At 50.8% G+C, this 16074-nt stretch overlaps 1 protein-coding gene across 1 annotated transcript in view; it reads left to right on the top strand.

Annotated features, from left to right (window-relative positions):
* ENTPD2 (ectonucleoside triphosphate diphosphohydrolase 2) overlaps positions 1-16074 on the top strand; it is a 31457-nt gene that overhangs the window by 7334 nt on the left and 8049 nt on the right. The window contains exons 3-4 of the mRNA XM_006022725.1: positions 13314-13431; positions 14974-15124. Coding sequence (XP_006022787.1) covers positions 13314-13431; positions 14974-15124 — 269 coding nt within the window. The remainder of the gene's footprint in view (positions 1-13313; positions 13432-14973; positions 15125-16074) is intronic.

Raw genomic sequence — 16074 nt, 5'->3', positions numbered from 1 at the left:
AAGAGCTAGCTGTGGAACTGAGGACTACAACGTAGGCAGGGTGTCGAATGGCTTAGGTCATCAGGCCAGAATTGTAGAGATTGCTGCTAGCCTGCACTTCCAGAAACCTACAGAATGATTGTTACTGTAACACCCGCAGAACCTGGGCAGAATCAGCCTGTGATTATGCAAGAGCTGTACGTGCATGGAAAGAAATGGGCCATACTCCAAAGAACTTGAAGTCTAGAAAGGCAAGGAGAGAGGAAATGACAGGACATATAATCCCCAGGTTGCTGGGCCTGTGAGTCCCAGGCCTCTTAGTTCCAGTTATGACTTTGGATGCATGTCAGAGAAATGCAGAAGGAAACATGTGGCTCTGGGGTGGAGGAGGTCCCCACTGGGTGTCAGTAACACTGAGTGCTTTGCAAGGGTTTATTGTCCGTGAGGCAAACCCCCAGTCTTAGCCTATTGCAAATGGCAAGATTTCAGCACTTTTTCTTTGGAGCTCTGCAGAGCATTATGGCTTTCAGTATTCAGCAGCTGCCCTCAGTGCTAATGGCCTCACGCTGATGAAGATAACAGCGAGGAGAAACGATTAAAAGTGCAAGGGCACTTGGGCTCAGATTTTTCAGAGGAGATCAAGGCCAGATTTCCAATTTGCCCCCCAACAGTTGGGTCCAGATTTCCATAAGAGCTGGGAATCCAGTGTATACTCAAGTACACAGAGTTTCCTCAGGATCCCAGGCTGTCTCCATTGCACAGTTTCAGCGGCACAACTCGGGTTCTGCTGTCAGACCTGCTAGTGCATGCACACTCCCAGCTGCAGTATGGCAGCAGAACTCCTTCACTGAGCCTGAAAACAGTGCCAGCTCCCTGAGTGACACAAAAGCTTCTGTTGCCACAGAGAAGCCCCCAGGAAGTGTGTGTAGATGTGCCCACAGTTTCTGCACTTTAAAGGCTGGTGCTCTGCAAGACTTTTTGGCCCAGCTGCCTTGATGGCTGCAGCTGCCTGGGTAGGGACCTGTTCTGGTGGCTTTTCCTGTAGCTGCTGCTATCTGTTGCATGACTTCTGTTAGCAGAAGGTGTGAAGTGTAGGCAAGCAGCTAGTCTTCATAGCTGGGGGTGGTTTGCTCTTCTAAGAGCCTAATGGACCGTAATAGAATTCTAGCAATCGAATCCACCCGTTTCAAAGGTCCAGCCCATCAGTGTACCCGTCTTACCCCCTCCCCTAGCTACCTGCTTCTTCTGGAAGTCTCCACTGAAAAGGATGAAGCCAGCCTGGGAGGCTAACAAATTCAGCTTCTGGCAGAGTGAGCGCCAAGGCAGAGGGCTGCTGTACAATGTTCTCTTTTTGGGAAGCCATAGACCCTTACTTCATGTATACGTGTCCTACGAGAGGTGGACCTCAGTGGTGTGGACTTCACTGACTTCAGACCATGGGGCTCCTATACACATGCAGGGAGGCTGCTCTGATGCACTGTAATTACAATACATTGAAGCAGACTTGATTAATCAAGTCTGCTGGAGTGTGGTAATTACTGTGCTCCAGCAGACACCAGCGTCACGTGTGTTAGCATCCCTGCACTGAAAATGGCAGTGGGGGTGCTTTAATTAAAGTTTGTTCAACGTTAGTTAAAGTGCCCCGCCACCATTTTTCAGTGCAGGGACACTGATACATGTGACACTTCAGGCGCTTTAATTAGAGCAGTTCTCGGAGCCACTCTGATTAAAGCACCCCCCCCACGCACTCCCAGACCATGTGCATAAATGCCCGTGGTATCTATATGTGTTGACAATAAGTAGACCTTGGTTCCCAGTTGCAGGCCATGGCTCTCTCTCATTTAGGGACTGTCCTTCTCTTGGAGAACGCCTAGCCATTATGCTTTTTCAGTTCACATCACAACAGCATTTTTCTTCTGAAGTAGTAACTGGAGGTTTCTCTCATGCATGTTACATAGGTTGGAGGTTTGGTGTGAGAGGAGGAAGTGGGGGCTGAAAGGCTCTAGAAACCATTTGTGAACTGGGATGAGAGCTGGGCTTTCTGACACCCACAAGTAGTAAATCAAGATGAGGTATGAGCAGTAAGTGGCCTAAGAAAGAAAAACAAGTATGAGCTTACCCCGTTGTACTGTATGACTCGCGTTCCACAGTTGTATATCCTTTCGAGCTGTTAGCACTTCCTCCTCCCATCAGTTTAGCGTTCAAGGTGCAGCCTTGGGAGCAAGCTTTCTGGAACAGAGAAGGTAACACACAGAAGGCACATGTGCCCTCAGAGCGTACATACTGGGGGACTTCCAACTTAAAAGATGTCTGTATAACTGAATGCTGGAAATCATGTAGATGCTGGAGGTGCGGGTGCATTGTTTTAGTGATGTTTGTCTTCCCAAGATCCAACGACAAATCCACTTTCAAATCCACTTTCATCCACTAACAAATAAGGGCATGTACAGCATCCTCCTCCTGGCTCTGATATATGTTCATAACTCTGTCTCCTGGTGCCCCCAGCAGATCAGCAGGAAAGCATCAATCTTGCAACATGGACCACCTTGTTGAAGGGAGTGGTAAAGCAGGGGAGCTTATCCTGTTGCTTAGCAGGCTGGTGCATTTTCCTCTCTCTCTCTCTCTCTCTCTCTCTCTCTCTCAGGGGATGGGCTCAAAATCTCATGTAGGCCCCAAGGGAGCACAAGGCCTTTCAGAGTCCCCACTGGGTATCAGTCCTCTTTGTTACGAGCCATCTCTGCTCAGCAGAGGAGTCAGAGCTGAAGCAAGACGTCATGGATGCTGCTGGGTGAATGGACTCTCGGCGTTGCCCCTGGCGAGTCTGATGTGCCAGCACTTAACAGAAGGTTGGGTTCAGCTGCAGGAAGCCCCTTGGAAGGCTCCTAATATGGAGGTGGCTGAGTGAAAGCAAAGGCTGTTCTGCAGAGGAGCTGGCTGGGGTTTGACTGGAGTGTCAGTTCATTCACCTGTGTGTGATCACATGAGAAGTTTTCCTTCCCTTGCACACAGGGGTTTTGCAACTGGCTTACTTATCCCCAATTATTTATTCATTGTTTACATGATCCTGAGTGCATGGGGAAATCCTGCAAAGCCTCCTCTTGGACCAGAGCCCAGCCCTTTCCCTTGGAACAGACCCCTCTGTGTCTTTTTTGAGGCCTGGCGCCTGAGCTAAACACTTACTGCATCCCCGGTGGTAGGAATAGTCTTGCTGGCAAGCTGAGGGATTGTGTCTGGATCTGCCCTGCAAACAGAGTGGGGGTGCCACTGGTAGCACTTTTACAGCTCTGGGCAGGACTCAGCACCTTCCCCCTTGTGCCTGTCATTATGGCTAGGGGCAGACATTCAAAAAGCCTGGGCCTGAATTGATTCAACCTTTGCAGGCTAGCCTAACCTGCAGAGCTTGAACCGATTTGCAAGTGGATGGACATTCACTTTTGAATCAAGAAATGCAGGCACGTGCCGGCAGTGGCTCAGGCTAGAAGCTGGGGGGAGGGGCGGGGTGGCATGCTAGAACAACCCTCCCTTCCCTTGCCCATTGCTGAGTGGGGGCAGGAGGATACAGCCAGGACCCTCTGATTAGGGACGGGTTTAAACCCCACCCTGGCCTGCACAGTCCCCATCTCGGGTGTGCCTGGATGGGGAGGAGGAAGCAGCCCTCGCCAGGCTTTTTCCAGCTCGCTGCTCAAGGAGTAGGAGTGTTGTCAGACCCCGGCCCCCAGCTAGCACTCTGAGGAGGACTGCTCGTGTGCAGTGCATGCATCTGTTGATGATACTGAGCTGTTCAATCTTCCTTTCCCTGCTTCTTCATACTGTCTGCAGTAAACTGACAGGCAAGGGAGCCAGCAGGGGGCTGATAACACAAAGCTTTTCAACTCATCTAGAAAAAAGCCTCTTTCATTAGTTCAAGCTCTTCTTAAACGGCTTTTTCCAAAGAAGGAAGGAGGGACATTACCGGCTACTGTGGATTAGCTCTAAAAATCCCTAAGTGGACACAGTTCTGTCTGCCTTTGTCCCAGTGACATTGGACACACACACACACCTCTCAGCATTAGCTAGCATGGGGGTGGCATGACCATAACCTGGTGCCAGCTAGGGTGTGTGCCCTGGGGTCCGTGCTGTGGGAAAGGGGAGGGAGGGATGGGGTGATCCCTGCTTGAGCAGTGAGGGGGAGGGAGGCAGGGAGATGCCAAGAAGACACTGCTGTGCCTGCAGTCCCCCACACCCTTCTCAGCCAGCCAGAGCAGTGATAGTGTTTGGGCTAGAGAGGAGGGGTGGGGCCAGCCCTGCTCTTTGGCGCAGACAGCCCAGCTCAACCCAGGGCTGAAAAGCATGCTGGGATTCTTGGGGACTCTGATTTAACTTAAACGATGAAGGGATCTGGGACAGAAGTTAAATAAACTGGTTTGACCCAAATCATTTAAGTCTGGTACTACATTCAACCAGGTATATCTTAAATCAGTTTCAGCCATTTTGAAACTGGTTTATGTGCACTGAACTTCTGTTCTGTTACAGTTTTAAACCAGTTTCTGATCACTTAAAGCCATTTATGTGTAACTTCTGTCCTCAGCCTTAGGCCCTTACTCCCATCCCAGCCCCCACAGCAGAATGCATCCCAAGGAAGCACAGGGGGAGGGACTGGGAGGAAAGCACCCTGGGTAGAGAACCTGACTGTGCAAGCAGGAGCAAGTCCTTGCTCTGTGCCTCGGTTTCTCTATCTGTAACCTGGGGATAGCCCCCGCCACCTCCAGCGCAGAGAAGGAATGTGGATGTACCCTGGACTCATCAGGGAGCTATGCAGAACCCTTGCACTCGAGGCAGGGGAGGACTGTCAGCTCAGACTTGTTGGAGACCTGTAGTATTGCAGCCCTCTCCACAACTATGGCTATAGTTATAGATGCCAATGTCCCCCTTTGGCTGTGATCTGCTGGAGTAAATGAGCCAAGCTCTTTCAGTTTTATTCTGACATTGGTTGCCTCACCTGAAAGCATTTTATCAGGGGTTCTCCTGAGCCAAGCCCTGTCAGCTGTATCAGCCCCGGAGCGTGCAGAAGGTTGTGCATGGAAGCAGCAGTCCCTGACGGAGCTGGATCCCCACCCATTGTGGCTTTTCAGTGACACCAGAGGGACCTGGGAGTCAAGCGGGGCTGCTGAGCACGGTTGTGGCTGAGCAGTAAGACATGACTGGCCATGTGAGTGTAGCTACCCTTGATAGGAGGCATGTAACTTCCTGAAGCTCTGTAATCAATAAGCTAAACCCAGACAGGAATCCACGTGTAACGAAAGGGATTTTCTGCTGGTGCTCAAGGGGAATGCCTCTGCTTGTCCCCTGACTGCCCTTGTTTCCCATCTGGATTGTGAAAGTACTGTGTCCCGTTGCCAAGTTACAACCAGTCGTGTTTCCATTTTGCTGCTAATCAGCTTGGATCTCATGTGTTTGGGATGGATGTAAACCGAATTCTACATGATGTATTTTCCAAAGCAGCTGGGACCAGTTCTGAAGGTAATATAACTGGGAATGGTCCCACTGATGGAGCCCCCTAATATAAAGCATCTGCAAAAGGCCTTCCCTGTCCTGGCTGGCTAGTGGCCAAAAAATCTGGTTTAGATTTGCAGTTAAGGCAGCATGGTCATGTGCTTGGAGCAAGGGCTGTTCCTGTGGAACCTGTGCACGTGGCCAAGTTCTGGGAAAGGCTGAAGGCTAGACCTCCCTGGAGACTGCGTGGGCTGGAGAGATGTGCGTTCTGACCTGGTGGTTTCTGTGAGTCCTATGGATGTAATGGCCAGGACACTGAAAGATCAGGCACTCGGGGCACTTGGGAAGCTGTTGATGGAGGGAAGTGGCTGTGCGTGTTTGTGCTGTGGGCTGCAAAGTCTGTAAGCAGGAGGGAGGGAGGCTGAGATTACAGCTCTTGGCATCAATAGGTTGGCTTGTCCCTGTGCATTTCCATCTTTGTTCCCTGCCCTGTGACCACCCTGGGCAGATGGAGAAGCAAGGCAAATGCAGAGAAGCAGACTCTGTCCTGACTCCTTCCTGCCATTCACACTGGGAGCATGTTACTCGGGCTTTGACTCTTAGCTTGTCCGCTGATTTTTTTAGGACGTTCCTCCTTGGTGGGTTTTGTCATAGAGTTTAGCATTTTGCAAGGGCCCTTCTTGCCTTGACTGGGGTTGGGTACAGAGCAGGTAGTTACTGCCTGGCCTCCACCCACAGCCTTGTCAATGCACCCCAGACCTGACCTGCAGCAGCCCTGAGACCCCCACACATCTTAATAGAAACATCTCTGTCCTGACATGCTGTACAGCCCTCCTCCTTGGCCTCTGGCTCTCCTTGTTAAGTTCTTGTTTCTCTACTGCTACATCTACCTCTTCTGAAGCCCTCTAGTTTCCATCTTGCTGCTTCCCTCGCCCAGTTTCCAACTCACTTTCACATCCCCTCCTCCCATCTTCTGTCACTTTTGCAGCTTATCCTTGCTCTTTGCTTAGACTTTCACCTCTCCTGCCCTCTCATCCTGCACGGCTTGGCCAGAAGACTTGGCACTTTGTAAGACCTAGCGGCTTTCTGTAGCCAACCCTGCAAGTGCTCTGATGCTGGTGCGCCTGGTAGCCTATGTTTCATAATGAAACTAATCAGCAGCCTCTGTTCCCTTCTGCACGGCCTTCTCCTGACACCTCTGAGTGCTACCAATTTTCTCGGCTACCTCATTGCAAATGCTCAGCATTGCTCTTGTTAAGCTAATTCAGTTCAATTCTGGGTGTAAAACAAAAACTTCACGTGGATCGGTTGTGACTGCAAATGCCTCCAGCGTTTACAGACAGGGGTTGGGATATGTAGTGCCAAAGGCTGCTTAGTCTGTAAATTGCCTGAGATTTCCTGGCAAGGAAGCGGCAACATATCTCCTGACAGACCCAGGAGGACTCTCTAAGCCCATAGTGGCTTTAGTTTTTTATGGAGGGCATGATTTGTCACTTAAGCAAGAAAACACAGGAACTGCAGATGAGATTGCCCTTGTTGGACACCCCCAACTTGCTGTCCTGCTCTGGACTGGAGGCTTCAGTGCAACAAATCTTCTATAGACTTAAAGGGGGAATTTACATGATTAAGGAGTATGGAATTTGGCTTTGTGTAAAGATAGCTCTTGTCCTCTCAGAAGATTTGCTTTTCTCATGCATTCAGAGCTACATCTGGAGACCTTGCTAAATAGCGTGAGTGTTCGCTGGGTCCTGTTCCTATGTGTCCTATGAAAACAGCATCACCCTGAGATAGGGAGCAGCTTTCTAGCCTGGCTTGTTCCCTCATGAAAAATAGTGTGTACTGATTCATGAGGAGAGTAGGCTGGAGGCTCCTGACCTTGCACGTACAGTCCTGAAGGCACAGAGGTGCAGCTCTATATTGCTGTAAGAAAGCAAAACCTGGCCTATCCCTAAACAATGTCCAGTACCCCTTTCTTAAACTCATTGAGTCAATTCTAAGCTTGCTTCATTGGAGTTTCTTTTCCTCCAGCATCATAGATTGTCACTTTCTGCATGACTGTTTGAAGTCAAGGTAATATCCAACCTTCTTTTGGCACCTTTCAGCCAAGGGTTGAACAAAACCATCCTATGTGCATCATGGAATGCACCCCTACGCCTCTCCCTGCGCACATCAAGGTTAGGGTATATTAAGAGGCTGCATCATCCTTTGTGGGATCAACCAGGAAAGCCTTGTGCCCTATGCAGTTACCTCAGGGCAGATCTCCATGTGCCGTGTATATGCTGGCTCTCCGAGGAACATGGAAGTCTCTGGAGCGCCTCCAGATCTCAACAAGGACCCTGCTGGGTACAGACCCTGCGAAGGGTGGGTGGGAGGTTTGATATTGGACTGTGTGATCTGAAGTGTTTTCAACCACAAGCAGAGTTGCTTCACCTCTGGAGACCCTGACGTGCACCCCACTGTTACTCATAGCAGTGATGCCTCCTCGGTCTCAATCCCCTTCAGAAGTTCCTCGGTCAGGGCATGGCCATGAACTTACCATCATGGATCACAGCATTGCATAGGGATGGGCCAGAGCACCACCCTGACTCAGAGGTACTTTATGGCCTGGAAAAATAAACCCTGATGCCCTAAGGGTTCTGTGTGTCCTGGCCCTGCCAGGGTCCTCTCCAGCCCTGCTCCTTGGTGCCCACCTGATGTTGGAGATGGTGGTCCACATGTTACAGAATCATAACATGGAGTTTCCTGTTAAGCCAGTGTCCTGCACAGGGGTGGAGGGCTCCAGCTGGTTTTCATATGTGTGTTCCTGAAGTCAGTTTTTCAAACCGGGGTAACTGTAGCAAAGTAAAAATCCGCTCTCACTGTCCAGTGTGGCCCAGAGGCAAACACAAGGGCTCCTGTCAAAGGCTTACCGATGACTTGCTCCTCTCAGCCTTCAGGAGTCTGTTCACAGCACAAGTCACGTGCCCTAGGCCTGTGTTTCCTGGAGTGGGATGAGTGGGCTAGAGCTGAGAGAAAGCATTCACCACACCGTGCCTAGAGCAGGCCTCCACACAGACCCCTGCCCTCACACGGTCCACCCAGCGTGCCTCTGGTTTAAATGACCCTTTCTGGTCTGAGCTGTGTCAGTGTCCTGGGGGACCTGTGTCTGGTGGTGAAGTAGGAGAAATGGGAGCTGAGAGACCTAGAGTCTGGGCCACAAAGTTACCCTGTGGCTTCAGGGAAGTGACTTCAGCACTATGCCTCAGTCTCCCTATCTGTGAAATGGGGATGATGACACTGAACTCCATCCTGGAGAAGCAGTACAATACACTGCTTGATCTTTTGCTGTGGAAAAGGGGATACTGCAGCAGGTTACTAGTGCCTGTTAATGACAGGGCTGAAGCGCACCTCTTAGGTAGAGGATGTGTTCTGCGGAGATCCACTAGGCTAGATTCAAGCAGTAACTTGCCCTGTCTGCTCAGCAGTGTCGCTCTGTGAATATATGGAAACAATCCTGAATGTGGTAACATATTCAGACTCTTCCATGGTAGGCGCTTGTAGCCTGTATGTCACAGTGGTGATGCCCGCTGACATCTGCACCGGGTAGGAGGGGGCTCACCTGCTCCCTGTTACGGCAGAATGAATTTCATAATTCCCTGCCCATTCCAAGGACAAGCGATTTTGGAAAACAGGGGAAGGGGAAGTGTTTGCAGGTGAATTACTGAAGCTGGCACAGTAGTTTAACCATGGCTAAACACTTCCAGAGGCTTTGCAGATCTTGGAAACCCTGGCCACAGAACCTGAGGGTCTTTAGGAAGAGGAAGCATGGACAGCGTAGTTTTCCTAAGAGGTTAGACAGTGGATTTGTATGGGATGGCTTGGCTAGGGATGAGCCTGTCTCAGGCAGGGGGTTGGACTAAATTATTTATTTCCCGACTTGTTCCAGCTGTATTTCTCTGTAACTCTATGACAGAGTCTGTATGACAGGCAGTTGGAGCCCAGTTCCCTTCTCCAGGAATTTCTGTCACTGCGCAGGGAAGCAAACGAGCGCAGGGCACTTTGCTTTATAACAACAAAGAGCGTTATTGCTGGGGCTTGTTTTGAGCTGTTCTAACATGTGCTTTGGATGCAGCTCCTTAAAGCTGTTTTATCGAGAGGACTAGGAAGGTGCAGGGAGAGTTTTGTGCTAGTAGTTTGTTCTTACCATACGAACACTGGCTTCTGCACTGCTTGGGGAGCTCCTCTTTCATTTCGTAAAATAACTTTGCAACATATTTAAAGTCTGTGGCTCCAAAAAGCTGTATATTATAAAACAGCTCAGCTTTTACCAAACTGAGGCATTCACCAAGTCTTGGATTCACAGTCACCATTTCACTCTGAATTCAGGATGTTTGGCAGATTTCTGTAGTCTGATGAATACAAATGACAGGCCAGATCCTGTTTCTGCTATTAGTTCACTTGAGCACCTAAAGTATGATCCTATTGCACTTGCAAAAGCATTAATGCAAAAGGCATTAGTGGGTCCTCCTCCTCCCTGCTTTTGGTACCCTTGCCTTAAGGCTAGGAGGGTGGCACATTTAAAAAGTGGATGCATTAGTGTTTTTTCTGGGTGGAATAGGATTGTACTTTGGTGTCTGATAGCTGGAAAAAGACCTGGTCCAAAGCCTTCTTGCCCATGCAGTAATCCTTGGACAAGTTTCATACTTACTTGTTGATTATTTTATGGCCTGTCAGCAGTATTGTTATCTAAGCTCCGAAGACTGGCTTCTCCCTTGTGTCTTCACTTTCTTCAGCAGAAAACTGAGTAAATCAATCCCATTTATTTTCTGCAGAATTTTGTTCCAGCTGCAAAGTTTTATTGTTGCTTGTGCATGCACTGGAGTGAATTCAGCCTCGGTCCGTTATCGGGGAGTTTACAGGCAGGAGAGAAGAGAAAACCCCTCTAGTGTACAAACTGCTGGGGCTTGATCTAGAATCCATGAAAGAAAGTAACAGCTGAGCCCAAGGGGAAGTGAGGCTCTACAAGGGGGGAAGAGAGTTGAATTAGCACCATATTTTTTGATGTTCCTTTGCTTTCCCTGCACTGATCCCTTCAACTTTTGCAAAGAGCCTCCCTAGGAGGTAGAGGGACACTGTTGTTCCCTGTACACAACGTAGGGTACGAACAAGAGAAGGACCTTCCCAAAGTGAATTGCCAGCAGTCCTGAGAACAGGACTGAAGAATCTGCGACCCATGAGCTGCTTCTGGGATCGCATCGGGCCACCCTGGCTGCACCATGAGAGCTGTTCAAGGGAGAGGGCAGTTCCCTTTTGCCATCTGTTGAGGCTGGCCAAGGAAAGTGGCACAGGCCCCACAGCTTGGATCTAGACAGGAACAAGCCTGCACTGGCTGGGGGATTAGGTCACTTCTTCAACACCCAGGATGACTAGCTCTGCCAAGGGGTGTGTCCTAGGGAGATGGGAGCCTGCCAGCTAGCTGGGGCCCTCTCCCTCACAGCAGCTGGGAAGGAGGGGTGCTGGGAGGAGCTCAGCCCCACTCTTGCTCAGCCTATGCCACCTCGTCATTGGGTTTCCAAGCAGGCACCTGGGTGCTTCTTTCCAGGCTGCCACTGCTGCCCAGGAGAAGCTCCTTATAAACATCCACTGAGCCACCTCCTCCTCCTCCTCATCATCCTCCTTGCGCCCTTCTTGGCTACAGCACCGACAAAGCCATTTGATTGACTGCATCTGGGCTGCCCCTGTGCTGTGACACTGACCCAGCCCCAGATTGATATTGCTTCATAGTTGCCTTGCACTGCCCCATCTCTCCATCTGCTTCTAGCTGCTGTCCCCTGCCGCGTTTACATGGTGACTGGCTCTTTGTTCTGTTTTTGCGGTGCCAGGCACTGAGGGGTCCTGCACCAGCTCTAACAACTGTGGTCTGCACCAGCCAGAGTGCTCAGCCCCAGGGGCAATGGGCACCGTACTTGGGCAGGACACTCCGGCACCCAGTGCAGGGAGAGCAGGGAAGTCAGTCAGGGACTGGAGGAGAAAACAAGGCCGCTGGCAGGGGTGTTGCGCTGTTGTACGACCAAGGGTCTTGGTACAGAGAGAGACTAGTGCTGCTTCCAAAGTCCTGCTGTCTCCTGTTGGGATGGAGCTGGCAGAGAAGGGCAAAGACTAGCATGGGGGCTGGTTCCCCCCAACGCTGCTCCAACACCCCAATGTGGAGTTCACCTCCGCACAAGATCCCAGGTCCCGGCCCCACAACACCACTTAAAGGAGGACACAAGCCTTAGCAGACAGCCCTGGAGGAGAGGGTAAAATTCACCCCTGCAGAGAGAGGCACCACAGGGCCCTGTTTACACCAGTGGTCTGTAGCCATCCATGCCTAAGCCTCATGAGCACCATGGCATAGGAGTGAGTCCTGTCCCTAGCACTCTAACAGGAACTTTATTACATTGAAAATAAAGTTGTTCTGCTGCCGAGGCTCAAAAAATAAATGCATTTAACCTCCTTAAGGCTGATTTCTAATGCAGGGTGGCCAAACAGAACTAGACTGAGTTTAAACCTACGCAGCGGTGTCACCCACAGCAGCTAGAAAGGACCCCTGAATTGAAACCAGGGTTGCAAAGCCCTGAGTGGTTTGGCTTTGCTTGGGACGGGGCAATCTGTTGGCTGGACTGCCTCATCAGATGGCAAGCTAAATGCAAAAGCTTGATGTGTATGAAAATCTGCCAAGGAGGGAGAACCTGGTGTCAGATGGGGGCCTCAGAACCAGGGGAAGCTGAATCCTCTTTGGTTTTCTTTGCCAGAGGCTGTAGAGTCCTCATTTGGCAGGAGGGAGAAGGGGCTATTTATAGAAAGAGAATGGCAGATCCCTATATGGACAAAGTGCTAATTAGTTAGTTCTCTGCCCTTCTTTGGAGGCCTCACTCTGGACTGTCGTTCCCACCCAGGTGTCTTACTTGATCTCTCCAAATGGGCAGTGATCTGTCAGCCTGGCGTAAAAGTAATAAGTAACTATTGGCAAAGTCTTTGTAATACGTAACTATTGGCAAAGTCCAGGAGGCTTTCTGCTTGTTAGAGGGGATGGCAGGTGGGGAAAAGGGTGTGTCCATCTCCATGCCAGGGGAAAGGGAAGTAAAAGAAGAGAGATCTCAAACACAGGTTTAGTGCTGAGAGCAAGGCAAGCCGTGGGCTCTGGCTTGGATCAGAAGTAACTGAAAGCCCTAGGCTCTGACTTCTGCTCAAGCCCTAGATTTCTGACTGTGATTTTGTTTAGGGAATCACACCAAAACTTTTCATCAGTGTTCTTACCAATTCAGCTGCCCCGGGGTAAGTGCCACGGAGAGCCCTGGTGTAGCTGAGACTCTGGCGGCTTCCTGTGGTTTTACCATTATGGTCAATAAAACCTAGTGCTCCTGACAAAGAGACTGGCCTGCTTGGTCAAACAGAAAGTAAGGCCCAGTCCTGCACTGCCAGCCTTTGAACTGAAGTGCTTGAGGGCCAAGTCTCTGGCCAGTAGGCTGAGATTAGACAGGTGGGGAGGGCTAGGTCCCTGGGTACTTCCCCTGCCCAAGAAGAAGCAAGAGGGTGAGGATTGCAAAATAGCCTGGTGCATCAGGTATGTGTTGGATTCCTGCAAGTCAGGCTGCACTGTGCCCAGCTTCTCTGGCTGCAGGGAGGGTGCTCTTTGCATCTGGTGCTCAAGGCTGGCTCTCAGACAGGAAATGGCCTTGCAATCCCTGGCCCATGGGTAATGCCACACAGGCCTTTTAATCTCTGAAGTTTCCTTTACAGGGCCCTCAGGAAAGTCATATTGGACTTGATCCTGGCTGGATTTTCTGCGCTCTTGGTCTGTCCCAGCCTAACTGTTCTCTCTTCTCTCCCTTGATCCACAGTATGGAATTGTTCTGGATGCTGGATCCTCCCACACTGCCATGTTTGTCTACAAGTGGCCTGCAGACAAAGAGAATGACACAGGGATCGTCAGCCAGCACAGTATGTGCGACGTGAAAGGTAGGAATGCATTGCCCTCGGAGGGGGGCAATTGAGGCAGGGCTGAGTCTTGAATATGGGTCTCCTGGAACAATGCCCCCCTGGGCACCCGGCTGCAAACCAACTCCTCCCATCTGAATCCCAAAGCGCAGAGTTGGTTCTGGAAGCAGGTGCCTCCACCCGGTTCTGCTTCCATGGAAACATTTGAAAAATTCTAGTTTAATTCCAGCGTAGAATGAAAGCAAACGGCGAAACCTCAGAAACTGCCGTGAAATGGAACTGCTGCCCTCGGGTCAGCTCTGCTCACCATGGTTTGTCAGTAGGGGCCCAATGGGCAAGACATTTCATACCTATGACAGCTTGGAAGTGTCCTGCTCTTGCCAGGGACCCAGGCTGGCACCTTTACTGTCCTGGCATGGGTTTGGCACACTGGTGCCATGCAGTATAGGCCAGGCCTCCTTGTGAAGCCAGTGTCACAGAGTCCCTGTCCTCTGTGTGGGGGCGTGTTCCAGTGGCTGTGGGGGGGTATTGCTCCATGAGCTGCTGGAATCCCTCTGTGCATATGTCCTGTGGGGACCAGAGCATTATGGGAGGCTGCCCATAACACGTGGATACAGGCATGAATTGGAAGCTACAGATATACAGCAATGTCTCTCCCATGATGCAGTTCCCTGGTGTTTGCTAGTACCAAGTGAACTGAGAGGATCATTAGCTGGTTATCAAACCTTGCCATGTCGATGGAACCTGCATGTGACATGATCCTATCATGTGGATGTAAGAGCAAATCCCTGATCAGGCCAGGCAGAATCCCCTTGGGGCAATCACATGCCAGTGTGATTTTTGCTAGTCGGGGCTGCATCCTGATTCACCTTGTAAGATCAGCCTGAACTCTTCGGCAGCCTGGGCTAGGGGTGAAGCTCTAGGAGCAGGAGGTAGAGCATTTCCTTCTTGGGGTTGCCTGTGCCAAGCTTTCCTTGTAGAAGACCTGCTGGTTCAGGCTGGCAGGTAACCAGCAAGTGATATCATAGTGGGTGGAGAGACAGTGTGGCTATTTTGTTTGGCGTTTGGATTTGCTTCTTCAAGCTTTTGTGGGCATGGGTGCCAAGCACCTGCAGGATGGTTTGTTTTCCCTTCCCGTTCTCCCAGCTATGCACAAAGGCTCAGACAAAAGGCCTATGACTCCTGCCCTTTGAAATGCTTGGGAAAGAGCTACGTTCTCTCACAGCAATAAAGCTCTTCCCTAGAGGAGGTAGCACCAGCAACAAAAGAGGATGCAGAAAAAGACAGGTGCTCTGTCCAGGAAAATGAAATGAATGCGAGGGAAAGACAGACAAGGTGGGACTGCACACAATGCTTGCACCATTCAGAGGAGAAAAACCCATGGCCCCATAGCTGAAAAGCTGTTGCCTTTTCTCTTTCTTCTCTCCACCCCCTACTCCCTCCATGAGGCCTTGGGACACAGCCCTCTGAGGAGTTGTGTGGGCAGGGACTGCTCCTCAGGTTCCTCACCACCCCTGGGATCAAGCAGCCAGGGAACAAGGCATGTCTTCTTCTCGTCTCCAGGTGGTGGGATCTCCAGCTATGCAAAGGAGCCCTCAGGGGCTGGGAACAGCTTAAAGCTGTGTCTCAACCAGGCCTTGAAAGATGTTCCCAAGGAGAAGCATTCGGTAACTCCCCTCTATCTGGGGGCCACCGCTGGCATGAGATTACTGAAGTAAGTTTTCAGTAGCACCTGCTGTGAAGCAGACTTTCCTACTACTACTATGGACTTGTGGGCTATGGGCTGTGGGCTTGATGTAGATGCTCTTGAGTTACAATCTTCTGCCATTACCCCAGACATTCCTGGTGCCCTCAGAGGGGCTGCAGAGGTGCAACGGAGAAAATGGGAGCCTGAGTAATGCCACCCAGGCATCCAACTACTCCAGTGTGTCATTTCAGTTGTCATCCATAACCAGCTGCTCTTAGGAAGGGACAGAGAACCACTTTCTATGGACAATTGTGGAATAGCTTGCTCGGAAGTGGAGCCTTTTCTTGACCCCAGGCAGTTAAAGGTTGGCTCCTGTCCTGCTGCAGGATGGCTTTTAATCCCCATGAAAGAGGATTTTATCCTAATATATCAGTGTCTGCTCTCTCTGAGGGGCTAGTCCTTATTGAAATCTCTCTAGTACATACAGCACCATTGCAGACAAACAAGCCTTTGTTTTTCAGGGTTTAGACCTGTTGCCTGTATTGGCTGGGAAGGGGGACATGGAGAATGGGCCAGTCCAAGCAGGCTTCCTTCACCTCTTTTTTTCTACAGGGCTGTGGTTTTCAATTAGAGGTGCACGAATGCATTGGTCCCATATCAGATCAGTACCGATATAAGGAAAACTGACAGTATCGGCAATTGGCTCTTTTTGGCTGATAACGTGGCCAATAAATGCTCCATGCATGTGCACAGCCCCAGCGCAGCATGCAGGAGGCCAAAAGCACAGCCCAGCAGTGTGGAGAACAGCCAGGTCTGGCTGGTAAGCCTGTTGTGAGGGAAGGCGGGGGGGTGCGGGGAAGGCAGATTGAGGCCCCAGTGGTGAGGGAGGGGGTGGGGCTGGGGCTGGGGCAGGTGCTGCCCAACTGGGGTGGAGCAGGGGACGGAGCCACAGCTCATCTGGGGACTGGGGCGGGGGA

The sequence above is a fragment of the Alligator sinensis genome, unplaced genomic scaffold (genome assembly GCF_000455745.1).
Source record: "Alligator sinensis unplaced genomic scaffold, ASM45574v1 scaffold235_1, whole genome shotgun sequence".
NCBI classification, from domain to species: Eukaryota; Metazoa; Chordata; order Crocodylia; family Alligatoridae; genus Alligator; species Alligator sinensis.
This window is presented reverse-complemented; position numbering and strand designations above follow the sequence as displayed.